The following is a 23,962-nucleotide window of genomic DNA, read 5'->3' on the forward strand; positions in this document are numbered from 1 at the left end:
TCTGAGACGAGCGGCGAGGGGATGTAGCCTTGCAGTGACTTCTTAGAGTGGCTTGAAGGAAAGGAAGAAGCTGCCTGACCCAGGCAAGGAACCCTGAGGCTGCTGCAGAGAAGGCCCCATCTGCTTTCTCCAAGCTCGTCTGCCCACTCAGCTCTGGCTTGTTTCAGTCGTTCTGATCATCGCGGTTTGGACACTCTGGGATCTGCATAGGTGGGGTTTGGAGGCTGCGGATTTAGCTGTGTATATACGGCACCCATGTGCAGCCACCTCTGGGGGGGAGTGTGGAGTGGCAGCCAACCCAGCACCCTGCACTGTACAGAATATTTTGGCTAAGGATGTCTGAGCAAAACTGGCAAAGTGCTCCGGGATCTGTAATGTCCATGCAGAGTGGGCAGGGCCTGGGCTGGAAGGAAAGGTGCCCCCGGCCCCCAAAATGGCCGGGGGCTCAGTGCAGCGGCCTCGAGGTGACTCAGTCCTCCCTGGAGTCATGGACTAGTCTCTCCTCAAAGAGCTGCTCCATCGCCGAGGGCTCTCTGTCAGCTGGAGGGTGGTGGGGCATTGCGGGAGGGGGAAGGGGTTAGCTGTGGGAGAGCTAGGGCCCTGCTGGAGATAACTGAAGATTCTCAGCTTATGGGGTGTGGAGACCAGTCTGTCCCCCTCCCCTCACTTGGAGGGACTGTGCATAATGCCTTAGTGCTTAATTCTAGGTAGCTGAACCTACCGAACTAGTGACTTAGGTGGGGTGGAAGGGGCCTGCCATGGGGGTCGGCTGATGATGGTTAGGATTTCAGGAGTGAGTGGCCTTGCAGGGCACTGTGGGTGTGGCAGGGAGGGTGGGGGGCCGGCCAGCTCTGTGGCTGTGTTTTCCTTGTCCTGCCGAGCATCCGCGGAGCCAGGCTGGCAGCGGGCTCTGAGCTGCTGCGTTCCTGCAGGTTCTCCAGTACAAGAAGAAGTGTGGGGAGGTGGAACAGCAGCTGCTGGAGAAATCAACTGAGCTGGAGCAGCAGAGACTCACGGTGAGTGTCGCCCTCCTCCCAGTGCCAGCGAAAAGCCCGAAGGACCCCACGCCCACTAGTGAAACGATGTCCCTGGCTGGGTCCCTGTCAGTGGGATTGAACCAGCGACTTCTTGATCGAACAGTAAGAGCAGTGGCTGTCTGAGCGGAAAGGCCCAGCTCTGAGCCAAGTCTGTGACTAGCGGGGATGGCTCCAGGCGGCGTGGGGGTGGGTTACACCTGCCGTTGTTTTCTGCCCACGTGCCGGGGGCCGGCTGGCTCAGGGACTCGGTCACGGCAGGCGGCCCTCTTGTGTTCCTGCTTGATTGGACCTGCTGGAATGAGCCTGTCCCCCCCGGCCAGTTCCTGCTCAGGTAGATGGGAGCCCAGGCTGCACCAGCCAGCTCCGCAGCTGCTCTAACTGGCCCCCTTGCCCCAGCCTCGGCTGCCAGGCCAAGGCCTGACCGACTCGTGGCGGTGGGTCCAGGCAGGCCTGGGGTGGTGTTTGGGGGGCGCTTGCCCCACGCTGCTCTTCTCCATCCCATGGCCGAAAGGGACGGCCTGGTTATCCAGAGCCCCTAGCCCCCTGCTAACCAGCCGTTGCCCATGCCCTCCCCCAGAGCCGGCTGGACATGACGGACTCGCGCCTGCGCCAGGATGAAGAGCACAGCAATGACCTGGAGAACGCACTCATCCGGCTGGAGGAGGAGCAGCAAAGGTGTGTCGGGGGAGGTGGTTGGAGGGGTCCTGTCCACGGGGCTCCACCTGGGGCTCAGGTGGGTCTGGGCTGCTGCATCCTTGGAGCCCCATTCTTCAGGGCCTCTATTGCACCTGCTGCCTGGCTGGGCTTCATGCTGGGCTGGGACAGCAGCTTCCTTGGAGTCTGGGCTATGCCAGGAATCTACCATTGGAGTCCGTGCTCCTGGTATCACCTGCACGTAGGCCCAGCATTTCCCTGCAGCTGAGCCACCGGGGGTTGTGATTCTCCAGCTAAACAGGGTCCGGCTGGGTTCATATTTGGACAGGTGACTCCAAGGATGCCTGGTTACTGTAGGCAGTGGTGTTGCCGGGTTTTACCCGCCGCTCCCCAGAAGTACTGCAGTACTAATCCCTAGCACAGGCCTAGGGGTGCTGCGCGACTGGAAGTGACGTGTACTTTGCGGTGTGAAACTGTCCTGAGCACTTTTGCTCACTATTGGTCCCCTGGTGCTTTAGCTGAGTCAGGGTGTTAACTCCAGCCTCACGGCCAAATTCCCTCGCAGGTTATTACATTGGGTTTCCCCAAATCTCCTCTTCAAATTCAATTGGACAGGCTCTTTTCTTGCTTCTTGTTGTGTGCAGCTGCCACGCTGTGCCTCAGAGGTGGCTGCCTGGCAGTGGTGGGTGAACTGATCCCTGTAGCTCCCTTATTGACAATGGGCTCAGTTAATGCCTGGAAAGGGTCATGAGGCGCTCGGCTGGAAGGCGCTTGAATTGGGCAGTGATTGTCTTATTCTGAATGAAGTGTTTGGATCTGTGTTGTTCGGTGTCTCAGAGCTGTGATGTCAGGGCCCATCCTCCACGTTGGGCCCTTTGCCCCATGCCAGAGTCAGTCCCTTGCCGGCTCTGCACGGGCCCCTCATTTCCTTCTCAGCCCTTGCTCTCACTGTGTCCCTGTCTCCAGGAGCGCCAGCCTGGCCCAGGTCAATGCCATGCTGCGGGAGCAGCTGGACCAGGCCAACGCCGCCAACCAGGCCCTCAGCGAGGACATCCGGAAGCTGACGACTGACTGGACCAAAGCACGCAACGAGCTGGAGCAGCGGGAGGTGGAGTGGAGGCGAGAGGAGGAGGTTAGGGCCAGAGAGATTCAGTGCGGCCTTGGTTGGCATGTGTCATTCTCCCTTGTGCATGCCCAACGTGTGTGCACCGTCCTGCTGGGCAGAGACGGATCCGCACGCATGCTACCAGTCCCTGGAGAGGTGATTTGTCCCCTCCCCTGCAACTTCCTTTTACCATCAGTGGGAGCCAAGTCTCTCTGCTCCAGGCCTTTCTGTGCCAACGGTCACCGCATTGCCCCAGAGGTGGCTGCATTTCAGTGGGGCTGTCTGTGCATAGCTGGTTCAAGCCCTTTGTGTGGGGGAAGGGGTCCTGCAGCATCAAAAACTCTGTATAAACTTAGCTCTTGCTAAGAGTCCTGCCTGGAGCTGCCACTGAGGTCAGCGGTGACTGCGCCTTCGGGATACCGAGAGCAATGCAGGGCGCCCCATGGAGCAGGGCTCACTCACTTGTGGGGCGTTATGGACAGTCAGGGCCAGGTGCTCTGTATCCAGCCAGGCAGCAAGTGCCTTGCTGTGCCCTGTTCTTCCCCCGGGGTGCGCTGGCCGTTCCCGTTAGCGCGTCGCTCTGAACGGGGGCGTGGCAGCGTGGGGGGGTGCCTGGGGAGGGGGATCTGGCTGTCACTGCTTCTCCTCTTCTCTCCCTTCCCAGTCATTCAACACCTACTTCAGCAACGAGCACAGCCGGCTGCTGACCCTCTGGAGACAGGTGGTGGGCTTCCGGCGCCACTTCAGTGAGATGAAGACCATGACCGAGAGGTCAGGAGGAGTGTGGGGGCAGGGTGTGTGCGTGGGGTGGGCGGTTGCTGGGCTCTTTTTCTTTGAAAAGCACAAGGAGCTGGGCTTGGGAAAGCTACCTGAGCGGCCCAGAACCCCGTGGCTTACAGTGCTTCCTCCAGGATCCCTGTGAGAACAACCTGAGTGCAGAACAGCCCTCCCGATCTCCCCCGCACCCCCAGACAAACCCGTTAGCCCATTCTGGGAGCCATGTTTGGCTGCCCGGCCTGATTTCCGCTTCTCTGCATGTCCTGCCTGGGGGCCTTTAATGACCTTCTCCCTGGCAGGGGCGGTTCTGTAAGTTCTGCAGGCAGGGGAGGCCATGTCGGTTCTGAACACTCGGGTTCCTGTGGGTTTAGATCCCAGCCAGGCCCCCTCGGAGGGAGATGCCCTGCAGGTTATGGGGCATGGGGTTCTGTAGATCCCACAGCGTGGGCTCCTCGGGGTGCCCGGGCCCCCGGAAACGCCCCTCTCTTTGGGACTCGGGTGCAGGGACCTGTCGGAGCTGAGCAACGAGCTGTCCCGATCCGGCCGCACCATCCACGCCGCCTGTCTGAACCTGAGCAGCAACTTGCGCCTGTCGGAGAGCAGTGCCAGCGTGGCCCTGGAGAAGCAGGCCCTGCTGCTGGCCCAGCTGGAGGAGCAGCTGAAGGACAAGGTGCGCGACATGATCCAGCTGCAGGTCAGGTGTGACATGGAGAAAGCGGAGCTCGGCACCAGGTACGGATGCCCCCGATCAGGGCCAGTGTCCCAGGCCCTGAAGCTTGGAGCTCGCCGGTCTGGGAGATGCACCGTGCATCCACAGGGAATCAGGGAGCGCTGCCCCTCCTTGGAGATCCTTGGCTTGGTGGATGGGGCTAGTGGGCTGAGCATATCCTGCTCACGGGAGAAGGAAGGGCAGAGGTGGGCCCGTCTGTCCCATGTTATGACCATCCTGGAGCCTTAACTTCCCACCGGCCCTGCAGAGCGGCGATACTCAGACCTCAGTGGTTCAAGAGGCCTGGGGCCTGGCTCTCTAGCTCAGGGGGTTAGCGCGGTGGTCTCAGAACGAGGAGGTTGCCGGTTCAAATCTCATGCGGGCCTGGGTAGCGGTGTTGGCCTCGGATTCTCCAGGAGCCAAATTAGCAATTGGCATTACCCAAAAGAGCCCCAGCCGTGGGGGTTCAGTGTTTCATTTACTATTTATATATTCTTGGTTATTCTGACCCAGTGTTGTTATTTTATCAATTTTCACCGGAAAAGCCTTCTGATTGGTTAATAACTTAGATCAATAATTACATCCCGTGGTGTTTAATATCGTGTGCGGCAAAGAGCCGCAGGAGACACATTAACGAGCTGCTCGTGGCTCCGGAGCCGCAGTCTGAGCATCACTGCTGGAGAGTAACATGGTTCCTGGTTCCAGCCGATCAGGGGCTCCCCGCAGAGCCATTCCTTTGGGTCCACCGGTGCCAGGCCCAGGACATGGGGTGTGGCCTGGTCTCCCCCCGCCTCTTACTAGACATCAGCTGGGCAAGCTCAGCGCTGTGGGGAAAGGGCTGGGGGAGGGGACATGGTGTACTTGGAGGATGTTACTGGGACATGGAGAGGAGAGGAAGCTGCCATGTGCTCCAGCCAAGGCTGAGATACTGGGGTGGGGGTTTTCCCAGGGCACTGTCGGCATGAAGCATCTCGGTCCCTGGACCAAACGTGGAGTGGTAGACCTCTCTCTAGGACGGCTGGGGGTCCAGGGATCTCCAAATGCTTGACCTGGCCCATGGCCGTTGAGTTCTGGCCCTGTGCCGTGAAGTATGGGTTCCTGGCCATTCCTCTGCTTGCCCTGACCAGCCCCCCTCCCTTGCTCCAGAGTTGCTGAGACGATGGCCACCGTGGAACGCTTGAAAGCCCAGAACTCGGAGAAGGAGAAGACGGTCGAGACGCTGACCCAGAAGCTGGAAAATCTGGTGAGAGGCTCAGCATGACTTGGCTGGTTCCCGGAGGAGATGGGAGCATCTGAAACAGCGATCCATCTTGGTGTCTGTGCTCCAGCGAAAGGCCCACCAGCAGTCCGCCTGCCACTCCCTGGCTGATCACAGCACAGTGTTGGGCCTTCTGGGGAGAGCTGCGAGCTGGAGCCAGAAACGAGCCGTGGAGCGGACGTGGGGGTCTCGAGCGCCGCCTGGCTGATGCCGTGTCTCTGCTTGCAGGAGGCTGTGCGGGCGCAGGAGCAGGCAGCGCTGGAGGCCGAGGAGATCGAGGCCTTGCGGACAGAGTCGGAGATGCTCCAGCAGACGCTGCGAGACCTTGCTCAGGTACAGGGCGCGCGGGTCCCGTGAGCGAGGCGGGGTACCCCAGAGAGCAGGGTTCTCCGACTTGTGAGCCGTTACCGAGTCGTAGAATTGACAGTCAGAAGGAACCACCCGATCATCTAGTCTGATCTCCTGTATAGCTCAGCCGCCAGCACCCGTACAATAAACCCAAGAGCCGAAATGAGACCAACGTTTTACAGCCCACAGGAGACTAGACTGTTCTGTGCCACAGGCAGAGAACGGGAGGGACCCCGGGGCACCAGTGCCCGAGGCTCCTGCAATGGCAGGAAATTGATCAAGTGAGATGTACCCAGGTAATCCCGGCAAGTGACCTGCACCCACATGCTGCAGAGAAAGGTGAACCCCCCCAGCTCTCTGCCAGTCTGACCTGTGGGGAAAGATCAGGGAGAGGCGCGGGCCTGTCACCCAGCTGATGGGCAGGGCAGCAAATGGATCACCTGGAGGGAGGAGCTGCCCCTCTCAAGAACAAGCTGTTTTCTCAGAGTCATCAGGGGCTGAACTGAAAAATCCAGAGGAAAAATCAGGTTCAAGTCAAACCAAAAGAAAAAGGTCTTCACGTTTTGTTTTGTCCACTCGAAAAACTAAAAAAAAAAAAAAAAAAAAGTTTTGAATGGACCCAGAACGTTTTGAGTCGACTCAAAATGATTTTTTTTTTAAATTCAGTTTTGGGGTGGGGGGTTCCCCTTTTTAACCTGGCAAAACTTTGAAGTTGAAACAAAAAAAGTCGCAACCAAACTTTTCGAAATGGTCGGAATGAAACGTTTTGACTCTTACTACATTTTCTTTTTCCCCTGAAGCTAGTGGTTGAATTCACCCCGACGCCCATGGGGAGTTCCGGGCCCCAAAAACTGTTGATGAAAAAACTAATTTTCCGGGAAAACGTTGCCCTGCTCCAGTCAGGCTTTGAGCGGTGGCGGTGTCGCGCTCTGGAGGCTGGCGGCCTAGGCCCCCGGCTAGCGGCCTCTGTGGCGACAGGAGCCTAGAGACTGGTTTGGCATCCTGGTGCCTGTACCCAGTGGCTCGCCATTGTCTCTCCCGCTCAGGCCGTCCTGTCCGATGCCGACAGCGCCATCCACCTCACAGGCACGGAGCGAACGACGGACGTTTCGGACAGCGACGCCACGGGATTCAGCCTGCGGGGCCTCTCCTCCAGCCTCCGCACCCCGTCCCCGCTCCGGCGCTCCTCCCCCCGGCGCAGCTCCTCCCCCCGGCGCAGCCTCTCGCCGGCCTTCTCCGACTCCACGCTGGCCGTGGTGCACTCCGCCTTGCAGAAGAGGCACCTGCAGGTGCAGGTGAGGGGACGGGACCTCCCAGAGCACGTGGCCATGGGATTCCTTCATGGCGGTGGGCCAGCCCTCGACTGCTCCCCAGCTCTGCGAGACTGCGTGGAGTGGGGCCGCTGAGCCACGAGGGCCATCTGTGGGGTTATAGCTGTTCAGGCTGCATTTCTGTGGGGCTGTTTGGTGCCCACCAGGGGAGTGGGAAGCGAACAGGATTGCAAGCGTTGCTCTTTTGATAAAGCAGCCTGACAGGGTAGTTCCTGGCTGGAAACATCTGGGGGATTTTCGTGCCTTGCAGGGAATAGGATTCTGGGGAGGGGGGTTTGGAATGGGTGGGATTCCCATGGGAGATTGTCGTCCAAAGGGCATGGAGTGTGGTCAGCCATGCAGGAAGCCCCGGTGGCAGGCGGTGCGGATGGCGGGGTGCACAGGGGGTGGGCAGTGCTGCAGAGGGAGAGGAGCTGACTTGCTGGGGTTTCTGCTAGGACATCCGCGGCAAGTACGAAGCCATCCAGGAGCTGGTGGGCTCCCTGAAGAAGCAGCTGGTGGAAAGAGATCACGAGCGACGCTCCCTGGAGCAGAAGATCCTGCAGCTGAAGGACGATGTCGACTGCTCCTTGCGGGCCAAGGATGATGCCGTGCGGGATGCCAGCCGCTTCCGCTCCTCGGCTGACCTGCTGGGCAGGTACTTCCATGGGCGCTCCCCCCTGCCCATCCCCCTGTGCTCCAGCATATCCCGGCTGATGGGACGGGTGTCACATGGGCATTTCTGCCCTGCTGACATCCTGGGAGCGGAGCCTGCTCTAGGGGCCCTGGAACGTGGGGAGGGTTGATTTTTGTTCCTTAAAGGACTGTTCAGCCCCCAGAAATCTGTCTGTCTGTGCCCGTCTGTCAGTGAGAAGAGCAACCTGGAGCGAAGCCTGCAGGCCCTGCAGCAGCATGTGGAGGCCCTGCGGCAGGAGAGCGAGAGGCTGCAGCTGGCCAACAGCGACCTGCAGCGGCAGCGAGAACGCCTGGAGGACGAGAAGGAGGACATCGCCAAGGACAAGGAGCGGGCGCAGAAGGAGATTGAGCGCGGGTTGGTATGGGGAGAGTGGCCAGGGGTGTGGAGGAAATACCAAGCCAGAGACAGAAGCTCCTCAGTAGCTACCCCACTCCAGTGAGCAGCACCCTAGCCTGGTGCTCCAACGTGCCAGGCCTTCCTCCCCTGAGCACCCCAAGGCAAGCCCCGCTGGTGCCCATGCCCAGCGTCCCAGCCCTGATCCTGGGGCCCAACTCTCCGTGCCAGCTGAGGTCTTGCAGACCCAGGCTGCCTGGCTTCCAGGTGAGGTGAGATTTCTCCATGGGTCATTTGAGCTGAGCTGCTATAAAAACAACCCCGTTAGTGGTGTTTTCCCTTCTCTTACTGCGGACACCTAGGCCAAACCCTCTGCCTGGCTTGTTTAAGCTTAATCTCCTGTTGGCGTGGTGGTTCAAAGGGAGGGCGCTGAGTGATGGGCAGGGCTGGTAAAAGCAGACGTTCTTGTATGAGGCACCACAAGAGGGCAAACCACTCCTCAATCATATCCAGAGAGAGACAAGGCGGGTGAGGTCATATCTCTTACTGGACCAACTTCTGGTGGCGAAAGAGACAAGCATGAGCCACACAGAGCTTTTCTTCAGTTCTGGGAAAGGGACTTGGTGTGTCCCAGCTAAAGACAAGGTGAGACAGATTGTTTAGCATAAGGAGTGAAGAAGAGCTCTGTGGAGTTCGAAAGCTTGTCTCTCTCACCAACAGAAGTTGGTCCAATAAAAGATATCACCCACCTTGTCTTTTTCATATCCTGGGCTCAACGCGGCTACAACGCTGCAAATAATCTCACATATATATAGTTTGTGTGTGTGTTCTGGCTATACCTAGAAAAATGATCGTTTTTTTCAGAGCCATAAAGATTCAGAAATGACCCTGTTGATTTCCTTCAGAATTTCCAAAAACCTCATTTCTGTCCTGAATGTTTTCAGGCAAAAAGGAAGCTTTTGGAGAAAGCGAAGGCAGGACTCCAGAAGAGGCTTGGGGAGGGAAAATTTGCAGTGGGGACAAAATAGAGCCATAGAGTCAGTGCTTAATTTGTAATGGAAGAGATGCCAGGGCTCAAGCAATTTTTTTTGTTTCATAACTGACATGCCAGGCCCCGAGGTGCCCAGGGCTCTGAACTGCCAGGCCCCAGTACAAATTAAGCCCTGCATAGATTCCAAGGCTGGATCATGTAGTCTGACCTCGTGCATAACACAGGCTGGAGAGTTCCACCCTTTGGACTAATTAGCTCTTTGAAGACCCTTTGCTGTGCTCCCTTGCAAGGATAGCCAGTGACAAAGGGTGTTAAAGGTCCCCTGCTGCCAGAGCACAGGGGGTTGTGTGTGAGTCCCTCTCTGTGCCCTGCAGCCACAAACAGCTGGAGCAGCTGGAAGTGAAGAAATCCAGTCTGAAAAAGGAGCTGATGCTTGTTAAGGAGGCTCTGAACAAAGCCACCCTGGAGAAGGAGGTGTCTGAGAATGAGAAGGTGGAGATGGCAGAGGCGCTTTCCAAGGTAGGGCTTTGCGCCCCGAGAGGCAGTCGGGGATTGGGAGGGAGGGGGCAGGTATTACAGTGGGGCTCGGGAGTAGCTGTTGGGCTGGCTGGTATGGGTGCGTCTGATGGATAATGCTATGGTAGCATCACTCGTTCTGCCACTTCCAATCTACAGGTCTGTTTTAAAGGCAGCTCCCTGAGGAGATCTTGACGAAGGATGCTCCCCTCTCTAGCGCCTCTCCTCTTAGGCCTGCAAACAAAACTGCCCTTCACAACTCCCTGATCCGATGGGCAGATGCTGCCCCCATTCTAGAGGGGGCGCACTTCCTAGTGGTTAGAGCACAAGACCAGGAGGCAGGATTCCTGCGTTCTGTTGCCTGTCACGCTGACCGCTGTTGGCTCATTGTTTCATGATACTCCTCTGTCTGTCTGTATCCACCTGTTCTCTCTTGTCTTGCACTTAGATTGTCAGCAATCTGGGGGAGGGACCATCTTGGTCTGGGTTTGCAAAGAGCCAAGCACGGTGGGGTCCCGGGCCATGGGGTTCCTAGAGCCGATGGTAATACAAATAATTAGCTAACAATGGATCTGCTGTGGGCTCTTGGGCAGGCCACTGACCTTCTCTGCTTCCTCCATCAAAGCGGGAGAAGGATCGTCCCGGCCTCACGCAGGTGTCGTAGCCTTGATTAATATTTAGACAGTGTTCGGAGGTCCTTTGAGACGCAGAGGGGCAAATAGAAGTTGCCTGAGGTCACCGAGCGAGTCAGTGTGAGAGTTGGGAATAGACCCCAGAACGCCGTCCCCAGCTGTAACCATGGGAGGGCGCTGCGTTTCTTGCAGCCGTTTGCTTTATTTTATGCATGCCACATTGGGACAGTAGGGGGGCTGCGCCAGGGCTGGGGGAGGGGTCCTAGCCCTCAGCTTGGCTAGTGGGATTCACACCCCTGGCTTATCCAGGCTTCTATCCGCGTCCTCCCCTGCTGGGCGGCTCTCCGCTCCCTGCCGTGCTCCGTGGGGACTCCTGTGCCCAAGTTGCTGCAGTGACCCCGGCTGTTTGATCTCTCTCCCTCTGCCCCATGTTCACAGGCGGAGGCGAGCCGGGCCGAGCTGGAGCTGACCACCAGCAAGCTGAAGGCGGAGGAGGCCTCGCTGCGCGACTCGCTGTCCAAGATGAGCTCCCTGAACGAGGGGCTGGCCCAGGATAAAATTGAACTCAACAGGATCATCAGCCAGGTCGGTGCTGCCATGGGCTTGGCAGTGCGGCCCAGCGCCTCCTGGGGGCTCTGGTCTGGGGACATTGACCTTGGCAGGCAGCCTGCAGGGAGAAGGGGCATTGACTTGAATCTCTGCTTTTCCAGGGGAATCATAGAGTCTCAGGGTTGGAAAGGACCTCAGGAGGTCGTCTAGTCCAACCCCCTGCTCAAAGCAGGACCAATCCCCAACTAAATCATCCCAGCCAGGCCTTTGTCAAGCCTGACCTTAAAAACCTCAAAAGAAGGAGATTCCACCACCTCCCTAGGTAACCCATTCCAGTGCTTCACCACCCTCCTAGTGAAAAAGTTTTTCCTAATATCCAACCTAAACCTCCCCCACTGTAACTTGAGACCATTACTCCTCGTTCTGTCATCTGCTCCCACTGAGAACAGTCTAGAGCCATCCTCTTTGGAACCCCCTTTCAGGTAGTTGAAAGCAGCTATCAAATCCCCCCTCATTCTTCTCTTCCGCAGACTAAACATCCCCAGTTCCCTCAGCCTCTCCTCATAAGTCATGTGTTCCAGTCCCCTAATCATTTTTGTTGCCCTCCATTGGACGTTTTCCAATTTTCCCACATCCTTTTTGTAGTGTGGGGCCCGAAACTGGACACAGTACTCCAGATGAGGCCTCACCAATGTCGAATAGAGGGGAACGATCACGTCCCTCGATCTGCTGGCAGTGCCCCTACTTATACAGCCCAAAATGCCGTTAGCCTTCTTGGCAACAAGGGCACACTGTTGACTCATATCCAGCTTCTCGTCCACTGTAACCCCTAGGTCCTTTTCCGCAGAACTGCTGCGAGCCATTTGGTCCCTAGTCAAATGGGGGAGCCTCAATGGGGGACAAGCACCTTAGCCCAGTCTGTCCTAGATCGATGGAGGGTTGGCCTGGCCCATGGCTCCTTCCCATGGGCAGGGATAGAGGGGTTATGGCTGAGGCCCCTGGAGGAAGCGATGGGCAGGGGGTGAACAAGGAGCTGCCCCAGGTACCTGGGGTGGGGGCTTTGTTTCCCAGGCAGGTGACGGTCTCTCCTGTCCTGCCCCTGACAGCTGGAGGAGGAGAAGGGGGCCGTGTTGGGGCAGAAGCGGGAGGTGGAGCAGGAGAAGGCCTCAATCCGCGATGAGCTGGTCCGGCTGGAGCAGGAGAAGCTGGAGCTGGACACGGAGAGGCAGGGGCTGGGGCACTCCCTGCAGGATGTGGAGCGGAGCCGGGAGAGGCTGGAGAGGGAGCTGCTGGCCCTGCAGAAGGAGAGGGTGCAGCTGCAGGAGCAGCTGGGGCAGGTAGTGGGGTGGAGCGCAGGAGCCACATGGAGGGCATGCACTTGGGAGGTGCATGTGGGGGTCTGATTGCCAGATGCTGGGAGCTGCAGGGGCGCTGGGATTTGGAGGTCAAGTTGGGGGTGCTGGGGGAGCAGGCTGGGGGGTGGTGAGGGCCTGGGTGGGGAGCAGGCAGGGGGGTGTTGGGAGCTGGGGGAACAGGAGGGGGTGGTGGGGGCCTGGGTGGGGAGCAGGCTAGAGGGTGGTGGGAGCTGGGGGAGCAGGCGGGGTGGTGGTGGGGGCCTGGGTGAGGAGCAGGCTGGGCGGCGCTGGGAGCTGGGGGAGCAGGCGGGGGGAGGGCCTGGGTGGGGAGCAGGCTGGGGCTGCTGGGAGACGGCCGGTACGGGGCAGAGGAGCAGGCTGGGGGTGCTGGGAGCCGGGGAGGCAGGCGGGCACCACAGATGAGATGGGTCCCTCTGAGAGTGGCTGGAGCCTGGCTCTCTCGCTGCTAGGGGCCTGGGTGCCCAGGACATGGCCTCCCCTCCAGGCTCAGCTCTGCCTGTTGTCCCCTCCCCTCCCCGCCAGCTGTCCCGCCAGAGGAACGCAGCCAGCGAGGAGCTGGGGCAGGCCCGCCGGGAGCAGGAGCGGCTCAGCGAGGCCCTGCTGCGAGCCGCCAGGGAGAAGGAGGGGCTGATGAAGGAGAAGGCCAGCCTGGTGGTGCAGCTGGCGGCGTCGGAGCGGGAGAACAGGGGGTTGGCGGAGGAGATCGCTGGGCTCCGGTAAGGTTTGGGCAGGCCAGGAACAACGGGGTCCCTCCTGCGGCTGGACACATACAGCCCCGGCCTCTCCCTCCCCATGGGTGCTGTGAATGGGGATCCCTCGATGGGCACCCTGCCTTTGAGACCATCTACAGGGGTACTGCCATCCTGGAGCGACTTGGCGCTCGGGGGGGAGGAGGCTTCCCCGGCACCTCCCCTCCATGGTGGGGCCAGCCTGAGTTTCCCCTCCCCTTCCCATGGGGGCTCGTCCCCTTGCCATGGCCAGGCTGTCCCCACGGCCCGGGCCGCCCCTGCCTTCCCCCCTCACTGCTGGCTCGCCCGGGCCTCTGTTGCGTGGCCTGCGCTGGGAAGGTGCTGTTCGCCCACGAGTACGGCCGGGTGAGGCTTAGCGGCACGTGGAGACGAGGCCCGAGTGCTTGGCACCAGTCCAGAAACCCTGGCAACCCCCCTGGGATAGGTGGGCCCGGAACAAGGACGAGGGGCCTGAGCTGAGGTGCAGGGAGGCAGCACATGCCTCCTTGCTGCTCCAGCTGTGAGGTTCGAGAGAGGCTCCTGGGGCCGCTGGATCCAGGCGTGGCGAGCTACGGGTGCACGCTGCAGGGGCCAGGTGCCCAGCGAGCTCTCCCTGAAGCAGCTGTGTGAGTGATGGTTACCAGGGAGCAGTGTTTGCAAACAGGTGTGTCAGGTCAGGGAGTGGGGGAGCCCTGCCGAACGGCAGCCCTGGGTCTGTAGGAGCGGGTGGAATCTCTCATGTCGCAATCCCCAGGCAGGTCAGTGTCTCCCCCCCCCCAGCTCCGGCCTTTCCTGTCCCGTCTCCTTGTTGCCCTCTCTATGCCCCATGCACGTCCCAGCCCTGGGGTCAGATCTGTGCTGGGGCAGTCGCTCTGGCTGGGACGGAGCTGGCCCTTCACCCGCCCCCCTGCGCTGTCAGGAGGTGTGAGATTGCGTGGGCACCTTCCCCACTGCCCTGCAGACGACCCCACACCTGTGCCTCTGCAGGGAGTGCCCAGTGGTGCGGGCCTCTCCAGGGGTCCCTGAGGCCCCGCTGCCGGGAGCTTCCTGACCTCGGGGCAGAGGTTTGCAGAGGGAGCGACTTCCTGGCACTCTGAAATGCACCACTGTGCCCGTGGTAGGAGGGTGCATTGGGGTGGCTTTCCACGCCTCCTTGGAGGGGCCCAATGGGGATTTTAAGGGCTGGTTGCCCCCCCACTCAGAGGCCAGGGTGCCGCCATGTGCCAGGACCCACAGCGTGCCTGTTCAGTCGTCAAAGCAACATGCTTCTCGTCATGGATCGTCCGCTCAGGGGCCGTTTTGTTCCGGCTTTGTCCAGCGCCTAGCACACTGGGGGCCTGCTCATCACTTCCTCGGCGGTTTTCTCTCTCTCTCTCCGCTTGAGACCTGGGGCGGGCGGGCAGGGGCTGGTGATTGGGAGGACTCACTCTGCTCGCGCTTTCCCAGGTCGGAGAAGGATGCCTTGGAGACCACCCTCTTTGACATCCAGCAGCAGCGTGCTCAGCTGGACGCCCGGAAGGAGCAGCTGGAGGCCGACAGCCAGAACCTGCTCCTGGCCAAGGAGATGCTGCAGGGTAACCTGGGCTTGGCTGCCCTACCGTTTCCTTCAGTTCCCGCCTTCACCCCTTTCCAGTGTCTGTCCCCCATTCGCCGAGCTGCTGCTGGCGTCCTGAGGCCCACCAGGCTCTGGTGGCTGGATTGAGAGGGAGGAGGAGGCTGGTTCAGTGGGTAGGAGACAGGACTGGGAGCCCTGAGTTCTAGTCCTGCTTCTGCTGGGGAGAATGATCCCCTCCCCTTTGTAATGAGCTGTGTGGCTGAAAGTCCCTAGTTAAGTGTTGTGAGAGAGTCAGGGTCCCTGTCTCCTCCATGCTGCCAAGACTCCCAGACCTCGGGAAGGGCTGTAGTTAGCAGATCTCCCTTCACGCTGTGGATGTTGATCAGATCCTCATTGCTCTATCCCCAGTGGAGCTGGCCAGCATCCGCAAGCAGAGGGAGCTGGACGTGACCCGGCTGGAGAGGGATAAGGAGCTGCTGGCTCAGAAATTGGCTCAGACGGAGCAGGAGGCCCAGGTCACGCTGAGAAACAAGGAGGTGGCTCATGAGGAGGACGTGGATCGGCTCCAAAAGGAGAAGGTACGGCACAGGGCAGGCCCTGTTTCTGACTCAGACCAGTGCCATGTTACGTACCCCAGCGGCTCAGCCGGGCTGGCTCAGGCAGTTGGGGGAAGGGATCCCAGTGAGTCAATGGCAACATCTCCTTGCCTTCTATGGTGCCGGCATAGACCCTGCAGTGGGAGTGCACGAATCTTTCCTGTGGGTTTCAGGGGGAGAGGCAGTAAGCTGCACCCCCACCCCACTCACTGCATCCCTCCCTGTCCCAACCCCGTCCCACCCCTCGCACCCCATCATTGCATCCCTCCCCAACCCCCCCGCACCTCCATCCCCCAGTCATTGCATTCCTCCCCAGTCCCATCCCATCCTGCCCCCCACACCTACCCATCCCAGCCCTGTACCCCTTACAGCGCTCTCCCACCCATTCTCTCCACCTCCCAGAGCGGCCACCCCCCACAGCCCGGCACCCCATTCACGTCCATACACTGCTGCACTCCCATTATGTCCCCATACACCCCTGTGCCCCCCCACATCCTCATGCACCTGTAGCCTTCTGCCTCCCCCTGCATCCCCATCCCCCCACATCCCCCCCCACTCCTACCTCTCTCCTTCACTGCCCCCTCTCACCCCCACCCTGCTCTTGTCCTTGGCCTCTTTCCCTCGCCATCCTCTCTCCTCCACCCCGTCCCCACCCCATCTTTTCCCCTCCAGCCCACCCTCCTCCCTTCCCAGCTGGGTGACTTAGGCAGCCCCTGGAAAAGTGTATGAAAAAGTGACTCTGTGTAGGCAAGTGTGTGCGTGCATTGTATGTGCGTAAGAGACTGTGTGTCATTGTGTAGGGAGGTGCATGTATTGTCGCCTGTGTGTATACCTGTGTGAATACAATTTTCAGCCTAACTCTTTGACTTTTATTCCTTTTACTGGCTTGCCCACAAAAAGAGTGTATGGCCTAAAATGTGTGGGTATTCATTTCATAACAAGTTTTTAAGAGGGAAGGGAACTCTAAAAGAAACGTATTCTTTCTTAAAGAGTGAATGTTGTAGACTAGGCATTGCAGAAGAGCCGATGTATCACACACGTCTCCCCACCTTTGTCTTGCGACATTATAAACGCTTTGTTGCAGACTCTCTCTTTTTATGTGTATGTCCAGCACCGACCACCCTGGAGCCCTGATCTTAGATGGGGTCTCTAGGCACTAAATAACAGTTGTAATAGTAAATAATGTGGAAGTACATGTGTTAGTGCGTGCTAGACGTGTACACATGAGTACACGTGTGGTTCTGCATGTAGGTGTGGGAGTCAGTTTCTACAGATTTATTTACATAGGTTTCTGGGCAGGGGCATTTCTGCGGTTGTGCTCTCTGGATTTGTATTTGGGCTTCAGGAGTGGGCCTTTAATGGACTCAGAGCAGCTGTGATAATGTGTGTCCTAATTCCACACACAAAATTACAATAACTTTAGTGAACAAAAACCATGGAGCTGGTTACGACAAATGGGAAGAGGGGAGGGAAAGAATCAGAAAAACTTTTTTGTGAAATTTCATTTTTTTTAAAAAATGACCCTTTTTGACTATTTTGCTGCCAGTTGTAGCGTCCTGTAACAACTGAACTTAGCATAACACATCAGTCAAAACAAGAAATATGCCTGATTGGGTCGTGCAGTGAAAATGAGCATGTGACAGAGAGTGGGGGAGAGCAAGCGACGGAGGGAGGGGGGATGGAGTGAGCGGGAGGGGGGATGGAGTGAGCGGGAGGCGGGGGCTTGGGGCAGGGGCAGGGCAAGGGTGTTCGGTTTTCTGGAATTAGAAAGTTGGCAACCCTGGTGGGGAAAGGGCCACGGAGCCTGCCAGGCCTATGAAGGAGTTAGCATGGGTTTGGGCAATTTGGTTTGCTGGTTACTTTCCTTGGGACCCGCAGCTCTGAAAGCAAAGGCCTCCAGCCCTGGAACTCTCCATCAGCTGTGTCAGTATTAGGGCTCACGTGCACCTCGCTGGACTCCCGCCACCAGCGGGCCCTGTGAACCTTTAGCCCATGTGCAGCTCTGCTATCCCCTCTGGTAACGGGGAGGGGCTCGTGCCCGAGCCGTAGCTTTGGAGCCTTCACCTAGAGCTCTGGCATCTGCTGCTTGGTCCGTGCAGGAGACGGTGCGCCTGGAGTTGGAGTCGGAGCGGGAGGAGCTGCTGCACCGGCTGAGCCACGAGCGGGAGGAGCTGCTGGCCCGCTACGAGGCGGAGAAGGAGGAGCTGAGTGAGGAGATCACCGCGCTGCAGCAGGAGCGGGACGAGAGCCTCCTGCAGGCGGAGAATGAGAAGCAGCAGGTAGGGGAGGGTGCGCGGGGGATTGGCACTGCTGCCAGCCCCGGCCTGGGGGAGGCTCCCATTAACTCCAGCCGAGAGCTGGGGCTGGTCCTGGCAGGCGCTCAGCACTCTGAGCAGCAGCAGCAGACGGTGTGAGGTGGAACGGGGCAGAGAGCAGGGCCTGCCCGGCCCCACACCAGCCCCAGCATGTGCCGGCTCCCAGCTGGCAGAACAGCCGCTGCGGCTCCCACCCACACCCCAGAATCCCGGAGCTCCAGCCCCTCTGCGCCTTTATCGCCATCCCTGCCCCCCGGAGTTCACCCCCTGGATCTCACCCCTGTCGCACGCCCTCTGAATTTCTCTCCCTCGCTGGGATCTCTCCCGGCCACACAGGCCCTGTCCCTCAAGGAGTCGGAGAAGACCCTCCTGTCGGAGAAGCTGGCCTGCGCCCAGCACAGCCTCGCCGGCGTGACCTTGGAGATGGAGCGGCAGAAGCGAGAGGCCATCAGCCGGCAGGAGCAGGATCGGGTTGGTGTGGGTGCTATGCGGGCATCAGGAGGGTGGGAGATGGACACACACACATGAGACGGTCGCTGGTGGTGGTGAGCACGTTCACCGCAGTGTTTGTGGAGGGGGGTGCTGATTGCTGCCGCTGAACCGAAGCAGAACTCGGGAAGCAAATACCACCACCAGCTCGCTCCTAGGTAGCGCTTTCCATCAGTTGATCTCCGAGCACTTTACAAACCAGCATTAGCTCCATTTTACACCTGGGGAAACTGAGGCACAGAGAGAGGTGACTTGCCCAAGGTCACCGGGCAGGCCAGTGGTAGAGCTGAGAATAGAACCCAGGTCTCCTGAGTCCTGGGACAGTGCCCTATCCACTAGGCCACACTGCCTCTTATTGCCCCACACACCTCCATAGATGCTTAATCTGTATCTGCAGAGCCAGTTTCAGGTCCTCTGCTGAGACATTTCAAACCTGAATTGCAGCAATGCCACTGCACCTAACTCCTGGCCCGCAGCCACCCCCCATGCAGCAATGCCTGTGCACCTTGCTCCTGGCCTGCAGCCCCCTCTTTTGCTCCCCTCCTGTCTCCCCAGTGTCCCCTCCCACCTCGCTCCTGATCTGCAGGTCACTTCCCAGCCTAGCCCTGGGCGGAGACTGGCTGCTGCGCTGGGTCACGCCTCGCCTTGAGCTCCGTGACGCAGGACGGGGAGGAAGCCAGATGCCTTCTCCCCTCCTGGAGCACCAAGGAGAAGCTGATTCCTGTTCACGGCGAATGCCCCCTGCCTGTACCTGGTGGCTGTGCAGTGCATGTCGCGGGCAACTGCTGATTGGCAGCTGGCCGGGTGAACCTGGTAAATGTGACCCCAGCGAGGGGGGAGCCGGTGCAGGTCAGTAAGGGCTGGGCCGTTCTTTGTTCGCAGAGCATCATCAACGCCCTGACCTCGGAGCTGAAGAGCTTGCGGGTGCAGTTGGAAGAAACCGTCGCGGCCCGCGAGCGGGAGGCCCGGGGGCTGCAGGAGCAGGTCAAGGAGCTGGCCAGGCAGCGGGAATGCACCCTCCGCGAGGTGAGTGCGGGCATGGGGAGGGGGATAGTGGGCTGGGCCCCACTGCCAACCTCCCCCTTCCAGAAGGGGATGGAAGCGGGGGGCAGGAGAGAGTCACCGGGGGACAGAAGTGGAGCCATGAACCACGGTGGATCTCCTGCAGCAGGGCTTGACAGTGTTGCGCTGGAGATGGCAGGTGGGACTCCTGAAGAGGAGGGTGCCGGGGGGGGTGGGGAGCAGGTGCTTGGAGATCATGCCAGGGCCGCCTCCTGCCGAGTACACAGTCCCCATGTGTGCTGGGGCAGCAGGGATCTGAGGGCGGCCGCACCCGTCTTCTGCCACGAAGGTGGAGGAGCTAAAGACCCAGCTGCGCATGGTGGAGGATGCCCGGGACAGCATCCGGCGGGACGTGATCGAGGCCCACCGGAAAGTACGGGAGAGCCAGGAGGGCCATGAGGTCCAGAGGAAGGACATCCTGGACCTGCGGCGCAGCCTGAGCGACGAGGCCAAGGAAAAGGAGGCACTGCAGAGCTCCAACCAGGAGCTGCGGGCTGCCGTCAAGCGAGCTGAGAGCGACCGCATCAGGTGAGGGGGGGAGCCGCCGTGGGGGGTGGGAGCGGGGTACGTCGCTGCGTCCCGCTGGGATCTGACGCTGCCTTGGTCCCCAGCCTGAAGTGGGCCAACGAGGAGAAGGAGCAGAAGCTGGCCACCCTGGAGGAGGCGCGGGCAGCCGTGGGCAAGGAAGCCGCCGACCTGAGGAGCAGCCTGCAGGAGGTGGAGCGATCGCGGCTGGAGGCCCGCAGGGAGCTGCAGGAGCTGAGGCGACAGGTGTGTGAGTGTGTGTGTGCACGGGGTTGGGGGGGCACAGGGGGACGTGGCTGGAAGGAGCAGGCTCCCCGGCACTAGGAAACTGGGCCTGCACCTTCCCCAAGTGCTCAGGATCTGGCCTCTGTGCGGGCGAAGCTGCCTGGGGGCAGGGCCCTGCTCCTCGGATGAGCCTGTTTTCCCTGACGCGGTGCCCGAGTTACCCCCTGGGTATGACCCCTGTCCGGACTGTGGGGCTGCTGCCCCCGCGTTTGGGGGCTCGACCTCCCATGGCTGGGAGCTTTGGGCAGGGAATCAAACCCCAGAGGAAATGTGCCCTGCAGGCCCCTCCTCGCCGGAGCTGATGAGAGGTGGATGCTCCTCTGTCCTCCTGGTGAGGGCTGGGACTGGGCAGGCCCATGGTGCCGGATCCTCAGGGTTGTCTGAGGTTGAACGGCTCCGAGAGGCCGTGGGGGAAGGCGAAGCAGGGCTTTGAGTGAGGGGCTCGCGAGGCGTTGGGGAAGAGGAGGCTCTGCCCAGCTGCCCCCGAGCCCACGCTGACGACTCTCTGTCGGGAGGACAGGAAGATGTGGGCACAGTTGGCATAGCAGAGTCTGGGCCACCGGGCCAAGCATCTGTAGTTCAGGAGGGGCCGTGAGTGTGTAGGATCCCGCCCTTCCGGCCCTGGGGCGAGCTACAGTTCCCCTCGCTGGCCTGGAACAGCTTTGGTGCCTCTCCGTTGCGCTGCACCACTCCCGTCTGCAGGGCAGTCATGTACTTCCCTGCCCCCCTTCCGGTGCCCCCAGATCAAGATGCTGGACAGTGAGAACGCCAAGAAGAACAAGGAGGTGGCAGAGCTGCAGGCCCGGGTGGCACTGGATGAGCAGCGGGAGGAGGAAAGCCGGCGGGAATCCTTCGGCCTCAAGCAGAAGATCGTGGAGAGCGAAGCCAGCAGGGAGTTTGCCAGGAAGGAGGTGAGCATGGGGCTCCTTTGGTCTCGCATGCTCCTCCTGCCTCCGCCCAGGAATTCTCTTCTGGTCGTGCCTGTCGGCCACCCAGCTCTGGCTCATCGCGTTGCCGCTGCCAGGGACTGGTCATGCTGTGTACTGCCCATGTGGCCCGGGTGTGGGGAGCAGATGCGTCCCTCCAGGGCAACTTGAAGGAGGCTCATGGAGGTTAAGGCCAGAAAGGACCATTACAGCGCTGTAGTCTGACGCCTGGTGTAACCCAGGCCAGAGAACCTCCCGAGTAATTCCTGCCTCCAGAACTTGCCGACCATGCTTCCTCCTTGGTCTTCTTTGCCTGTCCCACTTGGCATGATAAAATGGAGGAGAGTGGCCCAAAGTGGTGGAGACCACGTCCTTCTGGAGTAGCCATGTGGCTTTTGCGCGGAGGCGGCTGTGCCACGCTTGACCCTGTGTGCTCTCACTGGACTGGCTCTCCCTACCCAGAATGTCTTTCAGCCCTCTCTCTTGCCTCCCCAGCTCCACAACCTGCAGCGGAAGCTGTCGGAACAGGAGGGCGAGTTCCGGGTGAGGGAGAAGGACCTCCTGGGCAGCCTGGAGGAGGCCCGCGGCAATGAGAAGAAGCTGCTGGACAACGCCCGCAACCTGGAGATCAAGCTGGAGAACGCGCAGGCTGAGGCGGCGGAGCTGAGCCTCCGGCTGAGCGCCGCCGAGGGCCGCGCCCTCGGCCTGGAGGCTGAGCTGGCTCGAGTGGAGGGGTTGAAGCGGGACGTGGAGTTCAAGCTGGGGAGCCTGCATTCCGCCCTGAGGCGCACCCTGGGCATCAGCCGGGGAGGCCGGGCCCCCAGCCCAGCCATCAGGGGGCGTAGCAGCTCCCCCAAAAGACTCTTCTCTCCTACCAAAGGTAACGGGTCAGGAGAGCCCTCGGATGCAGCCCTGAGGAGGCCCCTTTCTCTCCTCCCCAAACCTTGAGGGCTTGGTTGTCTTCAGTGCCCTGCTGTGTGGGAGTGGCATCTGGTGGAATGGAGCCAGGACTCCTGGGTCCTATTCCTGGCCGTGCCACTGGCTTGCCATGGGGCCTTGGTCAAGTCACTTCCCTTGCCTGTACCCCATCTTTGCAATGGGGATAGTAAGACCCTGGCGTCCTGGCAGGGTTGGGAGGCTCAATCACTGACGCTTGCAAAGCACTTGGGGATGCCCAGGTGGAAGGTCCTGGAGGAGGGTGGGGTAGAACTATTGGCCTGAATGGCTGGCTGGGATTCACTCCAGACCCTGCGCTGCTCTTCATGCCTGTCCAGTGGCTTCTCCCTCAGGTCCTCCCTGTTCGCTGCCTTGAGCCCTTCGGGGTGGGGTGAAGGGCCCTTTGCGGCCCTGCTGTACTGGAGAGGCTCTTCTCTGGCCGGGCTGCAGCTCCTCTTCCTGCCAGTAGGTGTCCCCCTTCTCCTTGTGGGATCAGAGCCAGGGGCTAGGAAAACCCTGACAGGTTTAGTGCTGGATTCCCGGAGCCCAGCCGGGGCCCACCATCTCTCCCCTGTGCCCGTCTCCCCCTAGGTGACAACGCGTACAGCACCACGGACGGGCGCGGCAGCCCCACCCCACAGGCGGGCAGCCCCGAGCGCAGCCCCAGCTCGCGCCCTCTGTCTCCGGAGCGCGCCCTCTCGCCCGGCCGCAGCGAGCAGCTGGTGGCGGATATCGACCCTGAAGTGGTGCGGGCCGCCCTCCGGGACTTCCTGCAGGAGCTGCGGGAGACGCAGCGCGAGCGGGTACCGGTGTGGGGAGGAAGGGGTCAACATCTGCCCATGCTGCTCTGCCCGAAGGGCGAGCAGCCTGGCGGGTCTCCCGACTGCTGATCGCCCCCTCCTGTCTCGCCCTCCTCTCCGAATCCAGGATGACCTGCGGGCCCAGCTGGGCAGCCTGACCCGCCAGCTGGCTGAGATGGAGTCGGAGCGGGACAGTGCCAGAACCCGAGTGCAGCAGCTGCAGAAGCTAGTGACCGAAAGCCAGGAAGGTAAGGGCTGTGGTGGGGGCGTGCAGAGGGGCCTGTGCCCATCGTAATAATGAGCGCTCTTGGCAATGCTTGGCCCATCTCTAGGGCCTTTCAAAGCACTCGGTGTGCAGATGGATGCATTTTGCCTCACGACCCCTTACCCTAGGTTAGTCTTAATAGCCCTGTATTCCAGAGGGGTAAACTGAGGCACAGAGAGGGGAAATGACTTGCCCCAGCCAGTGGCAGGGTCAGGGTCCCCACTCTTCTAAGCCCCTACTTGCACTGTCTCTTCATAGTAATTTGCATGCTGTTACCCATGGTGCTCCTGGATTTTTACTTTTTGCAGTGGTACCTTTTGTTTGTAAACTTGGTGCTTTAATGCCCTTAGGCCAGTGGGCTGGGCTACCATGCAGAGGTTATACCCAGCTGGTAGGCACGCAGGCTTGGTCCATTGCAACATGCAGCAGGCCCTAGCTCATCTCTCTTGTTGGAAATGCAAGGACAGACCCAGAGAACGAGAGCAGGACCGTAGGAGGCAGTTAGTGAGTCTCCAGGCCAGGGCTTGTGAGATTTTCCAGAGTCCCCTCCCATTCAAGCCTGTGTGTGCCATCTCTCCCATGCACCTGCATCTTGTCCCTGTGGCATCTGCATCAAGCACTAGATTGTTGTGTATCGCTGCTCTGTGCTCTTTTAAACAGCTTGTTACCACCCACCCCCCAGAGGTGGCTGCATTTCAGTGGTGGGTGAAAGGATCCCTGTATACAGTTTATGGGATCACTTGGAATGAGAGGAACACTAGGAAATACCAGCCCTCGTTTTGAACCACTAGCCCCCAGCAGAGCCTGGGCATCGCTTGGTATGGCTGCCGCCTGCCGACACTTGCAACTGGAGGTTTAATCCTGAACTGGGGATTTCCAGACACTTGGGGTTTTGTGTCTCGGCTCTGACGTTCTGTATTTGGCTGCCCTCTTGCTGGGCTGCTCCCCTCCCCCCTCAAGGGACAATCCATTTTCCTCCTTTCTCTAAGTTGCCACAGCTAGGAAAGCTCAGAAGACAGCAATGTCTTCCCAGGCTCCCAGAGCCCTGTTCCTACATGCGGTGTTGGGAACTCAGCATTTCGGGGATGCTTGGTTATTCCCTGCCCTCTCTCCTTTTGTGGGTGTCATGTTTTCCCCTTGCCCGGGTCTGTGCCCCTTAAACGTTTCCTCTGAGGTTCACTGGGAAGG

At 59.9% G+C, this 23,962-nt stretch overlaps 1 protein-coding gene across 1 annotated transcript in view; it reads left to right on the plus strand.

The window, feature by feature from the left end:
- CROCC (ciliary rootlet coiled-coil, rootletin) overlaps window positions 1-23,962 on the plus strand; it is a 58,758-nt gene that overhangs the window by 16,674 nt on the left and 18,122 nt on the right. The window contains 25 exon segments of the mRNA XM_077837460.1: window positions 933-1,016; window positions 1,615-1,712; window positions 2,658-2,823; window positions 3,461-3,567; window positions 4,078-4,305; window positions 5,429-5,525; window positions 5,769-5,873; window positions 6,935-7,183; window positions 7,657-7,856; window positions 8,067-8,249; window positions 9,594-9,738; window positions 10,806-10,952; window positions 12,023-12,253; window positions 12,815-13,008; window positions 14,467-14,594; window positions 14,984-15,153; window positions 17,271-17,450; window positions 17,823-17,957; window positions 18,858-19,001; window positions 19,327-19,565; window positions 19,649-19,808; window positions 20,591-20,758; window positions 21,269-21,653; window positions 22,301-22,512; window positions 22,637-22,757. Coding sequence (XP_077693586.1) covers window positions 933-1,016; window positions 1,615-1,712; window positions 2,658-2,823; window positions 3,461-3,567; window positions 4,078-4,305; window positions 5,429-5,525; window positions 5,769-5,873; window positions 6,935-7,183; window positions 7,657-7,856; window positions 8,067-8,249; window positions 9,594-9,738; window positions 10,806-10,952; window positions 12,023-12,253; window positions 12,815-13,008; window positions 14,467-14,594; window positions 14,984-15,153; window positions 17,271-17,450; window positions 17,823-17,957; window positions 18,858-19,001; window positions 19,327-19,565; window positions 19,649-19,808; window positions 20,591-20,758; window positions 21,269-21,653; window positions 22,301-22,512; window positions 22,637-22,757 — 4,276 coding nt within the window.

The sequence above is a fragment of the Eretmochelys imbricata genome, chromosome 18 (assembly GCF_965152235.1).
Source record: "Eretmochelys imbricata isolate rEreImb1 chromosome 18, rEreImb1.hap1, whole genome shotgun sequence".
NCBI classification, from domain to species: domain Eukaryota; kingdom Metazoa; phylum Chordata; order Testudines; family Cheloniidae; genus Eretmochelys; species Eretmochelys imbricata.